This window comes from Bombina bombina, chromosome 1 (assembly GCF_027579735.1).
Source record: "Bombina bombina isolate aBomBom1 chromosome 1, aBomBom1.pri, whole genome shotgun sequence".
NCBI classification, from domain to species: domain Eukaryota; kingdom Metazoa; phylum Chordata; class Amphibia; order Anura; family Bombinatoridae; genus Bombina; species Bombina bombina.
In genome coordinates, this window is record NC_069499.1 from 803,403,833 (window position 1) to 803,424,450 (window position 20,618).

A 20,618-nucleotide genomic window follows, 5' to 3' on the forward strand; every position below is an offset into this window, starting at 1 on the left:
GAAGACTATACTTTCCAGAGTCATTTCCGAGTAAATCTTATTTTTCTCTCTTAAGATAGTTTCTTGCATGTCTATATGTGAAATTTCTCAAGAAAGGTAATAAGTATATTCAGGGGTGGAATCCACCCCCTCATACTTCTGCTCTGTACCTTTCTACTGCAGAAGCCATCAACCCACAATTACTGATAAGGTTCTCTTTCCAGAGTGAAGAAATAGTTTTATTGGATTCTACTTTCTTGCATTCAGATACATTAGTTGATCATTTAAAGCCATAATGGTTATTAAATGGTTAATATAAAAGCTCACACAGATGAAACAATCTAAAAATAAAGACATTTCTTTATATAAAATGATACGTGAAAAATGAAAGATGAAAACAGTCACAAACCATTTCTACATTAAGCCCAGGGACAGACTTGCTTCGATCTCCCATAGATTTTTCCTCAGGTGGCATCTCTTCAGGACGCAGATCCACCACAGATTTACTGTAATCTGAATTTTGAATTTGCTTAAATAGGTGCAGAAGGAAATAAGTGTGTTTTTTTAATCAATAAAACAGACTCTCACCACACGCAACTACTAAATTAAACAATTGTATAAAAACAGAATTTATGTTTACCTGATAAATTACTTTCTCCAACGGTGTGTCCGGTCCACGGCGTCATCCTTACTTGTGGGATATTCTCTTCCCCAACAGGAAATGGCAAAGAGCCCAGCAAAGCTGGTCACATGATCCCTCCTAGGCTCCGCCTTCCCCAGTCATTCGACCGACGTAAAGGAGGAATATTTGCATAGGAGAAATCATATGATACCGTGGTGACTGTAGTTAGAGAAAATAAATCATCAGACCTGATTAAAAAAACCAGGGCGGGCCGTGGACCGGACACACCGTTGGAGAAAGTAATTTATCAGGTAAACATAAATTCTGTTTTCTCCAACATAGGTGTGTCCGGTCCACGGCGTCATCCTTACTTGTGGGAACCAATACCAAAGCTTTAGGACACGGATGATGGGAGGGAGCAAATCAGGTCACCTAGATGGAAGGCACCACGGCTTGCAAAACCTTTCTCCCAAAAATAGCCTCAGAAGAAGCAAAAGTATCAAATTTGTAAAATTTGGTAAAAGTGTGCAGTGAAGACCAAGTCGCTGCCTTACATATCTGATCAACAGAAGCCTCGTTCTTGAAGGCCCATGTGGAAGCCACGGCCCTAGTGGAATGAGCTGTGATTCTTTCAGGAGGCTGCCGTCCGGCAGTCTCATAAGCCAATCTGATGATGCTTTTAAGCCAAAAAGAGAGAGAGGTAGAAGTTGCTTTTTGACCTCTCCTTTTACCAGAATAAACAACAAACAAGGAAGATGTTTGTCTGAAATCCTTTGTAGCCTCTAAATAGAATTTTAGAGCACGAACTACATCCAAATTGTGCAACAAACGTTCCTTCTTTGAAACTGGATTCGGACACAAAGAAGGCACGACTATCTCCTGGTTAATATTTTTGTTAGAAACAACTTTCAGAAGAAAACCAGGTTTAGTACGCAAAACCACCTTATCTGCATGGAACACCAGATAAGGAGGAGAACACTGCAGAGCAGATAACTCTGAAACTCTTCTAGCAGAAGAAATTGCAACCAAAAACAAAACTTTCCACAATAATAACTTGATATCAACGGAATGTAGGGGTTCAAACGGAACCCCCCGAAGAACTGAAAGAACTAAATTAAGACTCCAAGGAGGAGTCAAAGGTTTGTAAACAGGCTTGATTCTAACCAGAGCCTGAACAAAAGCTTGAACATCTGGCACAGCCGCCAGCTTTTTGTGAAGTAAAACAGATAAAGCAGAAATCTGTCCCTTCAAAGAACTTGCAGATAATCCTTTCTCCAAACCTTGAAGAAAGGATAGAATCTTAGGAATTTTTATCTTGTTCCATGGGAATCCTTTAGATTCACACCAACATATATTTTTTCCATATTTTATGGTAGATTTTTCTAGTTACAGACTTTCTGGCCTGAACAAGAGTATCAATGACAGAATCTGAGAACCCTCGCTTTGATAAAATCAAGCGTTCAATCTCCAAGCAGTCAGTTGGAGTGAGGCCAGATTCGGATGTTCGAACGGACTTTGAACAAGAAGGTCCTGTCTCAAAGGTAGCTTCCATGGTGGAGCCGATGACATATTCACCAGATCTGCATACCAAGTCCTGCGTGGCCACGCAGGAGCTATCAAGATCACCGATACCCTCTCCTGTTTGATCCTGGCTACCAGCCTGGGAATGAGAGGAAACGGTGGGAACACATAAGCTAGGTTGAAGCTCCAAGGTGCTACTAGTGCATCCACTAGAGTCGCCTTGGGATCCCTGGATCTGGACCCGTAGCAAGGAACCTTGAAGTTCTGACGAGACGCCATCAGATCCATGTCTGGAATGCCCCACAATTGAATTATTTGGGCAAAGATTTCCGGATGGAGTTCCCACTCCCCCGGATGAAATGTCTGACGACTCAGAAAATCCGCTTCCCAATTTTCCACTCCTGGGATGTGGATTGCAGACAAGTGGCAGGAGTGAGTCTCCGCCCATTGAATTATTTTGGTCACTTCTTCCATCGCCAGGGAACTCCTTGTTCCCCCCTGATGGTTGATATACGCAACAGTCGTCATGTTGTCTGATTGAAACCGTATGAATTTGGCCTTTGCTAGCTGAGGCCAAGCCTTGAGAGCATTGAATATCGCTCTTAGTTCCAGAATATTTATCGGGAGAAGAGATTCTTCCCGAGACCAAAGACCCTGAGCTTTCAGGGGTTCCCAGACCGCGCCCCAGCCCACCAGACTGGCGTCGGTCGTGACAATGACCCACTCTGGTCTGCGGAAGCTCATCCCTTGTGACAGGTTGTCCAGGGTCAGCCACCAACGGAGTGAATCTCTGGTCCTCTGATCTACTTGTATCGTCGGAGACAAGTCTGTATAATCCCCATTCCACTGACTGAGCATGCACAGTTGTAATGGTCTTAGATGAATTCGCGCAAAAGGAACTATGTCCATTGCCGCGACCATCAAACCTATTACTTCCATGCACTGCGCTATGGAAGGAAGAAGAACAGAATGAAGTACTTGACAAGCGCTTAGAAGTTTTGATTTTCTGGCTTCTGTCAGAAAAATCCTCATTTCTAAGGAGTCTATTATTGTTCCCAAGAAGGGAACTCTTGTTGACGGAGATAGAGAACTTTTTTCTACGTTCACTTTCCACCCGTGAGATCTGAGAAAGGCCAGGACAATGTCCGTATGAGCCTTTGCTTGAGGTAGAGACGACGCTTGAATCAGTATGTCGTCCAAGTAAGGTACTACTGCAATGCCCCTTGGTCTTAGCACCGCTAGAAGGGACCCTAGTACCTTTGTGAAAATTCTTGGAGCAGTGGCTAATCCGAATGGAAGTGCCACAAACTGGTAATGCTTGTCCAGAAAGGCGAACCTTAGGAACCGATGATGTTCCTTGTGGATAGGAATATGTAGATACGCATCCTTTAAATCCACCGTGGTCATGAATTGACCTTCCTGGATGGTAGGAAGAATTGTCCGAATGGTTTCCATTTTGAACGATGGAACCTTGAGAAATTTGTTTAGGATCTTGAGATCTAAGATTGGTCTGAATGTTCCCTCTTTTTTGGGAACTATGAACAGATTGGAGTAGAATCCCATCCCTTGTTCTCCTAATGGAACAGGATGAATCACTCCCATTTTTAACAGGTCTTCTACACAACGTAAGAATGCCTGTCTTTTTATGTGGTCTGAAGACAATTGAGACCTGTGGAACCTCCCCCTTGGGGGTAGCTCCTTGAATTCCAGAAGATAACCTGGGGAGACTATTTCTAGCGCCCAAGGATCCAGAACATCTCTTGCCCAAGCCTGAGCGAAGAGAGAAAGTCTGCCCCCCACCAGATCCGGTGCCGGATCGGGGGCCAACATCTCATGCTGTCTTGGTAGCAGTGGCAGGTTTCTTGGCCTGCTTACCTTTGTTCCAGCCTTGCATTGGCCTCCAGGCTGGCTTGGTTTGAGAAGTATTACCCTCTTGCTTAGAGGATGTAGAACTTGGGGCTGGTCCGTTTCTGCGAAAGGGACGAAAATTTGGTTTATTTTTAGCCTTGAAAGACCTATCCTGAGGAAGGGCGTGGCCCTTACCCCCAGTGATATCTGAAATAATCTCTTTCAAGTCAGTGCCAAACAGCGTTTTCCCCTTGAAAGGTATGTTAAGCAATTTGTTCTTGGAGGACGCATCCGCTGACCAAGATTTTAGCCAAAGCGCTCTGCGCGCCACAATAGCAAACCCCGAATTTTTCGGCGCTAATCTAGCCAATTGCAAAGTGGCGTCTAAAGTAAAAGAATTAGCCAATTTAAGAGCATGAATTCTGTCCATAATCTCCTCATAAGAAGAATCTTTATTGAGCGACTTTTCTAGTTCATCGAACCAGAAACACGCTGCTGTAGTGACAGGAACAATGCATGAAATTGGTTGTAGAAGGTAACCTTGCTGAACAAACATCTTTTTAAGCAAACCCTCTAATTTTTTATCCATAGGATCTTTGAAAGCACAACTATCTTCTATAGGGATAGTAGTGCGTTTGTTTAGAGTAGAAACCGCCCCCTCGGCCTTGGGGACTGTCTGCCATAAGTCCTTTCTGGGGTCGACCATAGGAAACAATTTCTTAAATATAGGGGGAGGGACAAAAGGTATGCTGGGCCTTTCCCATTCTTTGTTTACAATCTCCGCCACCCGCTTGGGTATAGGAAAAGCTTCGGGGGGCCCCGGGACCTTTAGGAACTTGTCCATCTTACATAATTTCTCTGGAATGACCAAATTGTCACAATCATCCAGAGTAGATAACACCTCCTTAAGCAGAGCGCGGAAATGTTCCAATTTAAATTTGAATGTAATCACATCAGGTTCAGCTTGTTGAGAAATTTTCCCTGAATCTGAAATTTCTCCCTCAGACAAAACCTCCCTGGCCCCCTCAGACTGGTGTAGGGGCAATTCAGAACCATTATCATCAGCGTCCTCATGCTCTTCGGTATTTTCTAAAACTGAGCAGTCGCGCTTTCGCTGATAAGTGGGCATTTTGGCTAAAATGTTTTTGATAGAATTATCCATTACAGCCGTTAATTGTTGCATAGTAAGGAGTATTGGCGCACTAGATGTACTAGGGGCCTCCTGTGTGGGCAAGACTGGCGTAGACGAAGGAGGGGATGATGCAGTACCATGCTTACTCCCCTCACTTGAGGAATCATCTTGGGCATCATTTTCTCTAAATTTTGTGTCACATACATCACATCTATTTAAATGAGAAGGAACCTTGGCTTCCTCACACACAGAACATAGTCTATCTGATAGTTCAGACATGTTAAACAGGCAAAAACTTGATAACAAAGTACAAAAAACGTTTTAAAATAAAACCGTTACTGTCACTTTAAATTTTAAACTGAACACACTATTACTGAAAATGTGAAAAAGTATGAAGGAATTGTTCAAAATTCACCAAAATTTCACCACAGTGTCTTAAAGCCTTAAAAGTATTGCACACCAAATTTGAAAGCTTTAACTCTTAAAATAACGGAACCGGAGCCGTTTTTATATTTAACCCCTATACAGTCCCTGGTATCTGCTTTGCTGAGACCCAACCAAGCCCAGAGGGGAATACGATACCAAATGACGCCTTCAGTAAGCTTTTTCTATGTATCTGAGCTCCTCACACATGCATCTGCATGCCTTGCTTCCCAAAAACAACTGCGCAATAGAGGCGCGAAAATGAGGCTCTGCCTATGATTAGAGAAGGCCCCCAGTGAAAAAGGTGTCCAATACAGTGCCTGCCGGTTATTTAACATAATTCCCAAGAATAAAATAACTCCTCAAAGCTATAAACTATTAAAAATGCTTATAAATCAATCGTTTTAGCCCAGAAAAATGTCTACCAGTCTTTAAGCCCTTGTGAAGCCCTTTATTCTTATTTAATAAAAATGGCTTACCGGATCCCATAGGGAAAATGACAGCTTCCAGCATTACCAAGTCTTGTTAGAAATGTGTCATACCTCAAGCAGCAAAAGTCTGCTCACTGTTTCCCCCAACTGAAGTTAATTCCTCTCAACAGTCCTGTGTGGAAACAGCCATCGATTTTAGTAACGGTTGCTAAAATCATTTTCCTCTTACAAACAGAAATCTTCAACTCTTTTCTGTTTCAGAGTAAATAGTACATACCAGCACTATTTTAAAATAACAAACTCTTGATTGAAGAATAAAAACTACATTTAAACACCAAAAAACTCTAAGCCATCTCCGTGGAGATGTTGCCTGTACAACGGCAAAGAGAATGACTGGGGAGGGCGGAGCCTAGGAGGGATCATGTGACCAGCTTTGCTGGGCTCTTTGCCATTTCCTGTTGGGGAAGAGAATATCCCACAAGTAAGGATGACGCCGTGGACCGGACACACCTATGTTGGAGAAACTAATTTTAAAATAAAATCACTGATATAAAAATATGATAAATATGAGGCCCACAGAAACACAAAAAAATCATCACTCCAGGTTCATCTCAGGAACAGTTCAACAAATATTTCATATCAGTACAGTTTTTTATGTTCAATTTTAGGAGTTTGAGACAGTAGTTATTAAAATTTGGGGAAATCGGTGCTGCTCTCACTGTTGTGGTTGTTATATGATTCTAACTTACTCTCTAATTACATTCTTCAGAATCTGATGAGTCCCTTTGGACCCTTATCTATTCACATCTTCACTACTACATCCATACAAGATGCTGACTAGCGTCAGTTAAAACTGCTCATTGAGAAAGGATATACAGGGTACCTGAAACACATTAGAAATTGTTTCAGTTCAGCTGAAATGGGACTAATATGAGAAATTATTTAAAAATATAAAAATATTGTTGAGCTTTATTTCTAAAATTGATTTCAACATTTATTGAACAGAAATTATTTCTATGGATTCGTTAAATGTGTTTATTAAAATTCCAATATTCATGTTAATGTGAGCATATTCTTCTTTGGTGTTGCTATAATTTTGAGGTCTTCATCATTATAACCACTCCCCCTCTTTGGTCTTACAGGGACTTATTACAACCCATAGAATTCCCCATACAAAATGCTTACCTGAAGGTTTCAATAGTCTACGAGGGTTCTTCTTAAAGATCATATCACTCTCATCTGCTGACCCTGCACTTCTACTCCCTAGACGGGTCTCCTAAATATAAACAAAGGTAATTTACCTGCATTATAATATTCTCTATACAAAAGGTATTAGTATAATACAATTTCTAAGACTGTGTTTTATTTATATATCGTTCAATTCACTTTACATGACAATATATTGAAATGTCCAGACATAAACAAAGGAGTATAAAAAATGAATGAGTGTCCGTCAGTTTAAATTTGTATGTCTCCTGTATTCTTGGTGGTCATTGAAAGTGTCTATATCGTCAAAATATTGTCTGACTATATATGTCAATTAAGTTGACTTTACCAGACCTTAGCAATATTGATTTAAATGAATGAAAGGGAAAGAAGTAAAAGTATGTCAAAAGATAAGAAGGAGAGGAGTTAGGGAGGGGGGAGGCCATGGGCCTTATAATACCAACAAAGTTATATCTTTCATGTTCATTGATTTAAATAATATTGGGGTTAGATGAAGGGTTAGGCAAAAGTGGGTCAAATACTGTTATGTATGTGGTCTTCCACCAAAAAACACAATTTATGCTTACCTGATAAATTTATTTCTCTTGTGGTGTATCCAGTCCACGGATCATCCATTACTTGTGGGATATTCTCATTCCCAACAGGAAGTTGCAAGAGGACACCCACAGCAGAGCTGTAATATAGCTCCTCCCCTAACTGTCATAGCCAGTCATTCGACCGAAAACAAGCCGAGAAAGGAGGAACCATAGGGTGCAGTGGTTACTGTAGTTTAAATTTAAAAATTACCTGCCTTAAAATGACAGGGTGGGCCGTGGACTGGATACACCACAAGAGAAATAAATTTATCAGGTAAGCATAAATTGTGTTTTCTCTTGTAAGGTGTATCCAGTCCACGGATCATCCATTACTTGTGGGATACCAATACCAAAGCTAAAGTACACGGATGAAGGGAGGGACAAGGCAGGAACTTAAATGGAAGGAACCACTGCCCGTAAAACCTGTCTCCCAAATAAAGCCTCCGAAGAAGCAAAAGTATCAAATTTGTAAAATTTTGAAAAAATATGAAGCGAAGACCAAGTCGTCGCCTTGCAAATCTGATCAAAAGAAGCCTCATTTTTAAAGGCCCAAGTGGAAGCCACAGCTCTAGTGGAATGAGCTATAATCCGTTCAGGAGGCTGATGTCCAGCAGTCTCATAGGCTAAGCGGATTAAGCTTCTTAGTCAAAAAGAAAAAGAGGTTGCCGAAGCCTTTTGACCTCTCCTCTGTCCAGAGTAGACAACAAAAAAAGCAGATGTTTGACGAAAATCTTTAGTAGCTTGTAAGTAAAACTTTAAAGCACGGACCACGTCCAAATTGTGTAACACAAGGATGGAACAACAATCTCTTGATTGATATTCTTGTTCGATTCCACCTTAGGTAAGAACCCAGGTTTGGTACGCAGGACTACCTTATCCGTATGAAAAATCAGATAAGGAGAATCACATTGTAAGGCAGATAGCTCAGAGACTCTACGAGCCGAGGAAATAGCTACCAAAAAAAAAAAAAAGAACTTTCCAAGATAAAAGCTTGATATCTATGGAATGAAGAGGTTCAAACGGAACTCCTTGAAGAACCTTAAGAACCAAGTTTAAGCTCCATGGTGGAGCAACAGGTTTAAACACAGGCTTGATTCTAACTAAAGCCTGACAAAATGCCTGAACATCTGGAACATCTGCCAGATGCTTAACTAGCTGACAATCCTTTTTCCAAACCTTCTTGGAGAAAAGATAATATCCTAGCAATCCTGACCTTACTCCATGAGTAACCCTTGGATTCACACCAATAAAGATATCTACACCATACCTTATGGTAAACGTGCCTGTCTTAAGGTATCAATAACTGACTCGGAGAAGCCACGCTTTGATAAAATCAAGCGTTCAATCTCCAGGCAGTCAGCCTCAGAGAAATTAGATTTGGATGGTTGAAAGGACCCTGAAGTAGAAGGTCCTGTTTCAGAGGCAGAGACCATGGTGGAAAGGATGACAAGTCCACTAGATCTGCATACCAGGTCCTGCGTGGCCACGCAGGTGCTATCAGAATCACCGATGCTCTCTCCTGCTTGATCTTGGCAATCAGTCGAGGGAGCAGAGGAAACGGTGGAAACACATAAGCCAGGTTGAAAGACCAGGGCGCTGCTAGAGCATCTATCAGAGTCACCTTGGGATCCCTGGACCTGGATCCGTAACACGGAAGCTTGCCGTTCTGGCGAGATGCCATGAGATCCAGTTCTGGTTTGCCCCAACGATGAATCAGTTGTGCAAATGCCTCCGGATGGAGTTCCCACTCTCCCGGATGAAAAGTCTGACGACTTAGAAAATCCGCCTCCCAGTGCTCTACACCTGGGATATGGATAGCTGATAGGTGACAAGAGTGAATCTCTGCCCAGCGAATTATCTTTTAAACTTCTAACATCTCTAGGGAACTTCTCGTTCCCCCTTGATGGTTGATGTAAGCTACAGTCGTGATGTTGTCCGACTGAAATCTGATGTACCTCAGAGTTGCTAACTGAGGCCAAGCCTGAAGAGCCTTGAATATCGCTCTTAGTTGCAGAATATTTAATGGAAGGAGAGACTCCTCCTGAGTCCACGATCTCTGAGCCTTCAGGGAGTTCCAGACTGCACCCCAACCTAGAAGGCTGGCATCTGTCATAAGAATTGTCCAATCTGGCCTGCGAAAGGTCATACCTTTGGACAGATGGACCCGAGATAGCCACCAGAGAAGAGAATCCCTGGTCTCTTGGTCCAGATTCAGTTGAGGGGACAAATCTGTGTAATCCCCGCTCCACTGACTGAGCATGCATAGTTGCAGCGGTCTGAGATGTAAGCGTGCAAACGGCACTATGTCCATTGCCGCTACCATTAAGCCGATTACTTCCATACACTGAACCACCGAAGGGCGCGGAATGGAATGAAGAACCCGGCAGGAATTTAGAAGCTTTGATAACCTGGACTCCGTCAGGTGAATTTTCATTTCTACAGAATCTATCAGAGTCCCTAGAAAGGAAACTCTTGTGAGTGGGGATAGAGAACTCTTTTCCTCATTCACTTTCCACCCATGCGACCACAGAAATGCCAGTACTACGTCCATATGAGACTTGGCAATTTGGAAGTTTGACGCCTGTATCAGGATGTCGTCTAAATAAGGGGCTACTGCTATGCCCCGCGGCCTTAGGACCGCCATAAGTGACCCTAGAACCTTTGTAAAGATTCTTGGGGCTGTAGCTAATCCCAAGGGAAGAGCTACAACTGGTAATGCCTGTCTTAAAAGGCAAACCTGAGAAACCAATGATGATCTTTGTGTATCGGAATGTGAAGATAAGCATCCTTTAGATCCACTGTAGTCATATATTGACCCTCCTGGATCAGTGGTAGGATGGTACGAATAGTTTCCATCTTGAACGACGGAACTTTGAGGAATTTGTTTAAGATCTTTAGATCCAAAATTGGTCTGAAGGTTCCCTCTTTTTTGGGAACCACAAACAGATTTGAGTAAAAACCCTGTCCCTGTTCCTCCTTTGGAACTGGATGGATCACTCCCATAACTAGGAGGACTCATACACAGTGTAAGAATGCCTCTCTCTTTATCTGGTGTGCAGATAATTGTGAAAGGTGAAATTTCCCTTTTGGGGGGGAAGCTTTGAAGTCCAGAAGATATCCCTGGGATATAATTTCCAACGCCCAGGGAAAAGAGTGAAAGTCTGCCCCCTACTAGATCCGTTCCCGGATAGGGGGCCGTTCCTTCATGCTGTCTTAGAGGCAGCAGCAGGCTTTTTTACCTGCTTACCTTTTTTCCATGTCAGGTTTGGTCTCCAGACCGTCTTGGATTGAGCAAAAGTTCCCTCTTGTTTATTATTAGAGGAAGTTGATGCCGCACCTGCCTTGAAGTTTTGAAAGGCACGAAAATTAGACTGTTTGGCCCTAGATTTGGACCTGTCCTGAGGAAGGGCATGACCTTTTCCTAAAGTGATATCAGCAATAATCGCCTTCAACCAGGCCCCAATAGGGTCTGCCCCTTGAAGGGAATGTTAAGTAGCTTAGATTTTGAAGTCACGTCAGCTGACCATAATCTAAGCCATAGCGCTCTGCGCGCCTGTATAGCAAAACCAGAATTCTTAGCCGTTAGTTTAGTCAAATGAACAATGGCATCAGAATAAAAGAATTGGCTAGCTTAAGTGCTCTAAGTTTGCCAAGTATGTCATCCAATGGAGTCGCTACCTGTAAAGCCTCTTCCAGAGACTCAAACCAGTACGCTGCTGCAGCAGTGACAGGGGCAATGCATGCAAGGGGCTGTAGGATAAAACCTTGTTGAATAAATATTTTCTTAAGGTAACCTCTAATTTTTTATCCATTGGATCTAAAAAAAAAAAAGCACAACTGTCCTCGACAGGGATAGTAGTACGCTTTACTAGAGTAGAAACTGCTCCCTCCACCTTAGGGACTGTCTGCCATAAGTCCCATGTGGTGGCGTCTATTGGAAACATTTTTCTAAAAATAGGAGGGGAAGAGAACGGCACACCTGGTCTATCCCATTCCTTATTAATGATTTCTGTAAACCTTTTAGGTATTTGGAAAAACATCAGTACACACCGGCACTGCAAAGTATTTATCCAGTCTACACAATTTCTCTGGCACTGCAATGGTATCACAGTCATTCAGAGCAGCTAAAACCTCCCTAAGCAACACGCGGAGGTGTTCAAGCTTAAATTTAAATGTAGAAATATTAGAATCAGGTATCTTTCCTGAGTCATTAACATCACCCACTGACTGAAGCTCTCTTTCCTCAGCTTCTGCATATTGTGAGGCAGTATCAGACATGGTTCTTAAAGCGTCAGTATGCTCTGCATTTTGTCTCACCCCAGAGCTATCTCGCTTACCTCTAAGTTCAGGTAGTCTGGCTAATACCGCTGACAGTGTATTATCCATGACTGCCGCCATGTCTTGTAAAGTAAACGCTATGGGCGCCCTAGATGTACTTGGCGCCATTTGAGCGTGAGTCCCTTAAGCGGGAGTCAAAGGGTCTGACACGTGGGAAAAGTTAGTCGGCATAACTTCCCCCTCGTCAGATTCCTCTGGTGATACATTTTTTAAAGACAGAAAATGATCTTTATTGCATAAAATGAAATCAGTACATTTGGTACACATTCTAAGAGGGGGTTCCACCATGGCTTTTAAACATAATAAACAAGGAGTTTCTTCTATGTCAGACATGTTTATACAGAATAGCAATGAGACTAGCAAGCTTGGAAAACACTTTAAATCAAGTTAACAAGCAAATATAAAAAACGGTACTGTGCCTTTAAGAGAAACAAATTTTGTCAGAATTTGAAAAAACAGTGAAAAAATGCAGTAAATCAAACAAAATTTTTACAGTGTGTATAATAGGCTAACAGAGCATAGCACCCACTTGCAAATGGATGATTAACCCCTTAGTTCAAAAAACGGATCAAAAAAACGAAATAGACGTTTTTTAACAGTCACAACCAACTGCCACAGCAAGCTGTGGCCCTACCTTCCCCAATAAACGACTTTGGAAAGCCTTTGGGCCCTTTAGAGATGTCCTATAGCATTCAGAGGGCCTTTGAGGGAAGCTGGATGTCACAGTTTGTAATTTTAACTGCACCAACTGTAACTTTTATACTACAACAGTGGAAATTGTTTCTAGTCAAAATTTAAGCCAGCCATGTGGAAAAAACTAAGCCCCAATAAAGTTTTATCACCAAAGCATATATAAAAACGATTAAACATGCCAGCAAACGTTTTATATTGCAATATCATAAGGGTATTACCCCTGGGAGTAAGCATGATACCAGTCGTTATTAAATCACTGTATTCAGGCTTAACTTACATTAATCCGGTATCAGCAGCATTTTCTAGTGTTTTCCATCTCTAGAAAAATTTATAACTGCACATACCTGATAGCAGAATAAACTGCACGCCATTCTCTCGCTGAAGTTACCTCATCTGTGTAATCCCCTCAGACATATGTGAGAATAGCAATGGATCTTAGTTACAACCTGCTAAGATCATAGAAACCTCAGGCAGATTCTTCTTCTATTTACTGCCTGAGATAAAATAGCACAACTCCGGTACTATTTAAAAATAAACTTTTGATTGAAGAAAATAAACTAGCTATATTTAACCACTCTCTCCTACAACGTCCTAGCTTGTTGAGAGTTGCAAGAGAATGACTGGCTATGACAGTTAGGGGAGGAGCTATATTACAGCTCTGCTGTGGGTGTCCTCTTGCAACTTCCTGTTGGGAATGAGAATATCCCACAAGTAATGGATGATCCGTGGACTGGATACACCTTACAAGAGAAAAACACTTTATAGTTAGGTTCCAAAATGTGTGAGTTGGTTAAGGACTTACAGATTCTTTTATAAAAAAAAAATGTATTTCCATTTGTACTTCTAAGTCTCTATGCCATCTGAAAGCGTTAATCAGGTAATGTTTTTCTAGTAGCTTGTAGTGCCCGACATTAGGAGTTCTTAGAATGTGCAAGTCGAAAGAAACCCAATCTTTTGTATCCCCTGATAGATGCCAGTCCAATGCCCTTTGTAAGATTACAGCATTTTAATAGTCTATATAGATCCACTGACATAGGAGGTCTAAGCTTACCAAATATTACAGAGTTATTTTGTTCATGCAAGGTTTGATTTTTCCCAGACATAGGAGTTGATTGCCCTTTGTAGTTGGAAAATATACCAGTTTGGTAGATGCAATGGGAGAGCTTGAAGAATATGTAAAATTCTTGGAAGGGTTGTCATCTTTACAGATTGGATACAACCCCACCAAGAGATGAGTATAATGGCCCACTCCTTTAGGTCTTTATGTATTTTGCAAAGTAAAACAACATAGTTCTTATCAGAAGTATTTTGGTGTTTGGAGAGATAAAGATACCTAAATATTTAAAAGCATATTTTTGTAGTCATAATGGGCATAGTGTGCAGAGATGTTGGAATTCTGATATCTTGAGTAATATATTGAGAATTTCCAATTTATGTATACTAACAGAGAAGTTGGAAAATTTTCCAAAATAAGTGAGTTCCTTAAGAATCTCCGGTATTGAGCTTTCAGGTAATGTGACGCTGAATATTATATCATCTGAATATAATGCGATTTTAAAATCATGTCCTACTGTAATGCCCTTAATATGTTGATTATTTCTTACATATGAAGCTAATTCTTCCATCAATAAAATAAATAGTATAGGGGACAACCCTGACAGGTACCATGTTTGATATTAAAGGGGGATAATAGTGTTCCATTAGTTTTAACTATAGCGGTGGGGGCAGAATATAAACTGAAGATGCCTTGAATTATGATATATCCAAATCCAGTAGTAGATAAAGTGAATTCAATAAATTTCCAATTAAAACAATGGAATGCTTTTTCTGCATCAGCAGCGAGAAAGACTGATTTTAGATTGCTGAATTTAGCATGGGCTGCTAGAGCTAATGCTTGTATGGTGTTGTCTCTCACCTCCCAACGCAGAACAAAACCTGTCTGATTGGTGTGTATTAAAAAGGCCATGATACCCACATTTTTTCTTTCATGATTTAGAAAGAGAATGCATTTTTAAACATCTTTCTAATTTACTTCTATTATGTAATTTGTTTTATTCTCTTGATATTCTTTGCTGAAAAGCATATCTAGATATGCTCAGTAGCTGCTGATTGGTTGCTGCACATAGAAGTCTCATGTGATTGGCTCACCCATGTGCATTGCTTTTTCTTCAAATAAGGATATCTCAAAAATGAAGCAAAATAAATAATAGAAGTAAATTGCAATGTTGTTTAAATTTGTATGTTCTATCTGAATCATGAAAGAAAGATTTTGGGTTTAGTGGCCCTTTAAGTCTGCGACCATGTTTATGCATCTTGAAAGTATTTTTCCTAAAATTTTTAGGTCGGAGTTCAGGAGTTATATGGGTCTAAAGGTCATTAGGATGTTTATCCACTTTTAAAATGACAGATAAAATAGAGATAGCAAGCGGGGCACTATTGACCTTGAAACTCTTTTATAATATATGTTGGTGAGCCCGTCTAGACCAGGACTTTTCCCCGACGGGAGTTTCTTTATAACAAACTATTTCTGACATATTGATCCGGTTGTCTAAGGTTTTCTTTTGGGAAGGGCTAAGTTTATTTAAGTTTGCCCTTCATATGTAGTCTCTCATTTGACTGATATGTGGGGAGGAAACATCTTCAGGAGGATTATAAAGGTGTTTATAGTACGCACTTAATTGATTGGCTATTTTTTTACTGTCATGTACAAATAGTCTATCTAATGATTTTGGCTTATAAATATATGATTTGGTAGTTTTGGCTCTTGCTAGATGGGCAAGATTGCCCTTGTAAAACATTTATTTTTTTGATAAAAAGGGCTTTCTTATGTGCTTCCTTAGCTAAGAGGGCATTTAATTTCTATCTAACAGAAAAAAGTGTGGCATAAGTTATTGGGTCTTTAGGATCATTTTTGTGTTGTAGTTCAAGAGCATTAATGCGATTAGTGCAATTCTGTATAGTGGTATATTTTTTTTGTTAAATAGCATTTTGTTTGATGCATTCACCTCTGACTACAGCTTTATGGGCTTCCCAAAATGTCAGAGGTGATGTTTCTGGGAGAGCATTGTGTAAAAAGTATTCACTATTGGTCTTAGTTATCTTTTGTAAAGCTGGCAGATGATGAAGCAGAGTTCCATCAAATCTCCATATATAGGGAGTTATTGTGCAATTAGGCCATTCTAGTGTTATGGAAATAGAAGCATAATCGGACCAAACTATAGGGCCAATATCTGAGTCTTTAATTAATCATATATTAATCTGATCTATGAATAGGTAGTCTATGTGAGAATATTGTGACCATTGATTCGAGTAACATGTGTAGCAACGTTGGGAGGGATGTTGAATTCTCCATATGTCTATTATCCCTAACTCTCTAAAATTGGGTGGTCTTGATGTTAGAGTTGGAGTTGTGGAAGTGGAGTTTAAAGCAGAATCTAACACTAAGTTAAGATCTCCTCCAATAATCAGGGAACCCTTCGTATGTTCTAGAATCAGAAAGAGAAGTTTTCGAAAAAAGGATACCCTTTTAGAGTTTGGTGCATAGGCATTTACCAAAGTTACAGGGCAGTTAAATAACATTCCTACAAGGATTAATATTCTGTCATCAGCATATGTTATTTTATCTTTATACATGTTATCAGGTATATTTAAAAAAAAAATCTAATCTGTATGATATATTTATAAATTGTTCTTAAGTAACCTATTACATTTTACAAATTAACTATATTTTTAGTATTTATCTGACAAAGTAACATACTCCTTCAGAGTCTGAGTGGTGGTAATCTCTAGATCGGACAGGAACTGTTAGGGTGGCAAGGTTGGCCCCAGAAGGTCCAAGGTTCCTTCTACCATCCTGCAAGGTACTAGTTTTATCCAGGGAGTTCTTCCTAAAATCAATAAATAAAAACAAAAATAACAAAAATAGTAAAATTATAAAGTCTACCTTCTACAAATTGAAATCTGTATGAAATAAAACAAGATTTGTACTAACAGGTAAACCACTTTCTTTTTATTGAGTACAATAATCTTTTACATGAGTGCATTTCATTTTTAAATAACAGCATTTTTGCAATATACTCCCAATAACAAACATTTTTCTAGTAAAAAGTTATTCGTGTTTTTCAGTGGCATATGCACATATGCAGTGAGGTCAAGCTCAGAAAACTAGCTGTGGTGTGTATTTGTGTCATACAAGCAACTGCTGACTCTCTGAGAAGGTGTGGTGTATTTTTATGCTCTTAAGATTGGTCAGCTTATTTTTACAAATTGACCTCCTTTTATAGTCAAATCATACAATGTAATAAAAGCAAATAAAATCTAAATAAAATTTCCTAAAACAAACATAGAACAAACAAGTCTATGGTCTCATCCTTTTAATTGAGCAGAAGTTTTAAACAATTTAAAATAATATTGGCCAACCTGTAACTAAAATAAATACCTATTCATAGAAGTCAATTCATGCATATATGTTCCTATAAATATAAAATAGATCTATTCCTTATAAGAAATGAAAGTCAATCTTTAACAAATTTCCTTTTTCAATATCAGAACAATTAACTTTTAACCTAAAAGCATTCAATAATTATTTTCTACAAAGTTATAATATCCTAAAAAGTTATTCATTCTTAAAGGGTATCAGACTCCTATATCTGATGTGATACTCCAGTACAGTATCCATCAGATGCATCAAACAACCCATTCATCAAAATAAGTTTTCAGGGCATCAGTTAGCAAGACAGCACTGTTGAGGCTAAGAGGTTGTAGGAGCCATAGGATCTAAGGTCTAATTTGAGCACATAGCTGCTTTGAATGGGTTGCAGCAGCCATAACTGTCAAAGAGGAAAGGGAGTATATAAACAGTACTTTATTTATATAGCATTCAATTTTTAATTTTGCATTATTACTATTAATTAATTACCATGGAGTATGGCATATTATGTCATGGAGGGGGGCTGGCAAAAATGTTTCACCAGGGCCCTCTGTTTGTAATGTTCATCACTGCTCTGCATGTTTTTTTTTTTAAAAGACCAAAACCGCAAATCAGAGACAATATCAGAAGAGAGAAATAGCGTAGTCAAAAGCGCACCATGTAAGCTGGTTGTTGTTATATGGAGACAGTGATGCATTAATGTCCATGCACAGAGCTCATCAGCAAGATCTCAAAAACATCTAGGCCATCACCATAGGCAAGCGTGCAAGCAAATGAGAAGGTTGTGTCTTACCTTGAAGTTGTTGGAGTGCTTTTCTTGGAATCTGATTTGTAGCTGTTTAGGCTCATCTGTTCTGTGGACTCTGTGTCACTTCTTTGGTCTCTAAGGTCTGGAGAATTTGTCAAGCTGGAAGATAAAACAATAAAGATAAGTATAACACACATATGAAATGCTTCAAAAGAACTTGTCCAGAAGATATGGATAAAATAGGATATAACGATGCAAAACAACAATTTACATTTCTGAAGACAGTAGCTTAGTGTCAATGGAGCTGAAAAGTTAAGTGTAGCTTGGATTATTTATAGTTCTATACAAAATAGACCTCTCCAGTCATTAACAGGTGTTTCCTAAATGGGCACAGAGTCCTTTTGTTACTTCTCTGAACATATATAAAGAATGTTTTAGTCAGAGGAGTACAGCACAACACTATAGGGTCCCCTCTGCAAAATAGGTTTGGGATCTCCCATTAAATTTTTTCAGTTTTAAACACATTTTTTCCATGCAGTCAAAATGTTATTGATATATTATCATGTTGACTATTTATATATCCATTACTGTAATGTTCTTTTATCACCTTACCTTTACGACACTTATTAAACTCCAAATTTTGTAATCCCTACATTCCACTTGCACATTTGCAGCACCTCACTTTTCAGTCCTAAACTACTGCCATATAAGCAAGCTTCTTGACATTCAAGGTTTAGTTCTTTTTGCAGTGGCTATGGAGAAGCCACCAAGACATTAGTGAGAGTACACTTCATGTAACTGGAATCTCCAGTCTTAGTTAATAATTTGGGTCATCCTCAGAAAAAGATGCATATTTGACAAACAATATTCTTAATAATTCTAATAAAAAAAACTTAAACCCCAAAATATATAATTTTTTTACACTAATGGTGTTAAAGCATTTTTGCATGAAAAGGGTCACTTAAAAGCAGTTTAAAAGAATGTAAAAAAAAAAAATATATGGAAGCATGTTTATTTACAACTGATACTGAACCGAGTCTGTTTGATCAGGAAATCCGCTTCCCAATTTTCCACACCTGGAATGAAGATAGCTGTAATCTGACATTGATGTGTCTCTGCCCACAGCAGGATTCAAGACACCTCCTGCATCGCCAGAGAGCTCAGAGTGCCTCCCTGATGGTTGATGTAGGCCACTGTTGTGAAGTTCTCAGATTGGAATCGAATATACGGGGTGGAACCCAGTTTAGGCCACGCTAGAAGCGCATTGAATGTAGCTCTCAACTCGAGAATGTTGATCGGGAGAGACACTTCCTCTTGACACCAGGTTCCTTGGGCTCTCTCAGAACCCCACACCGCACCCCAGCCGGACAGATTCGCATCTGTGGTGATTATTACCCAGGAGGGGCAACGGAAACTCATCCCTAGGAGAACTGCGGTTGGGGATTGCCACTAGGCAAGAATCCCTCTTGTCTGGTCATCCAGACAGATAATTTGCAACAGATCTGAATGTGACTAGAAATGTGAAGGTTTGTGTCCTTTAGGTATGTTGTGGACATGAACTGACCCTCTTGAACCAGGGAAAGAAAGGATCTTATAGTTTCCATCTTGAAGGTGGGGACTTTCACAAACTTGTTTAGTCCATTCAGGTCCAAGATAGGACAGGACATGCCCTCTTTCTTACGGACCATAAAGAGATTGGAGTAGAATCCCCTTCCCCTCTCTGATGGGGGAACTGGAACCACCATGCCCATAGCAATACAGTTGTTTAAGCAGCACAGTAGAGCTGCTCTTTTTACTGGGTTTCCTGAAACTTTTGACAACAAGAAGCAATCTCTTGGGGACGAGACTGAAAGCTTATTCTGTCCATACCAGTGGCGTCCCCAGACATTTCATATTAAAGTAGTACTTCCAGAAGGCCAACCAGTGATTTGTAGGTGGGGCCTCAGTGGAAGAGAGGGGATAGGCCTGTCACAGGCAGGGCCATGTGTGTCAAGGGTGAGATTGGGCATTTCATGGGCAGGGTCAGATGGAGTTGCCATAGTGTCTGTACAGAGTGGTGGTGGGAAGCCACCATTGGGGGGAGGACACATGGGGGGGTTAGTGCCCCACCTGCAATACCATTGATACATAGAAATGCATACTTTGAAGCTGATACAACTGTATGATTACCCCAAACTGAGAGTGCTTTATGCGTTTTCTTCGTGAAGTTAGGTCCTCTTACCTGTCTTCACATTCTCTTTAAGTCTCTGAAATATACACACAGGACCCACTACCCACAATAATAATATACTCACGGTTTGCATACTACAAGTTGCTTACATATCATTACTATAGTGGGATAAAAGTTTGTTAATTCACATAAGTAGTGCCATTGGACACCTTTCTCTTTGAATGCATACTTTATGCTTTTGGATCTCTTGCAACTGTGAAACAGCCATTAAATTGCTATATATAATCATATAATCACCATGCACACCTAGGTAGATAATGAGGTATCAAACTGAGGCAATGTTTTGCAATGGCAGAAAACTAAATGATGATAGCTGTGGTTATAATTGAATCTATTAATTAGAGATATTCTCATTCAAAAGACTTGACAGGAGTAATTTGTGTTTACATGGAAAAGGCTCTCTCACTATAAAATAGTCAGGA

At 40.0% G+C, this 20,618-nt stretch overlaps 1 protein-coding gene across 2 annotated transcripts in view; it reads right to left on the minus strand.

Annotated features, from left to right (window-relative positions):
• The window catches only part of SYTL4 (synaptotagmin like 4), a 222,535-nt gene that overhangs the window by 74,958 nt on the left and 126,959 nt on the right, over nt 1-20,618 (minus strand). For both annotated transcript variants that reach the window (XM_053699378.1, XM_053699379.1), the window contains 4 exons: nt 18,012-18,125; nt 16,547-16,676; nt 7,142-7,232; nt 389-492 (listed from right to left, as the gene is read on the minus strand). In XM_053699378.1, the coding sequence (XP_053555353.1) occupies nt 389-492; nt 7,142-7,232; nt 16,547-16,676; nt 18,012-18,125 (439 nt within the window). The remainder of the gene's footprint in view (nt 1-388; nt 493-7,141; nt 7,233-16,546; nt 16,677-18,011; nt 18,126-20,618) is intronic.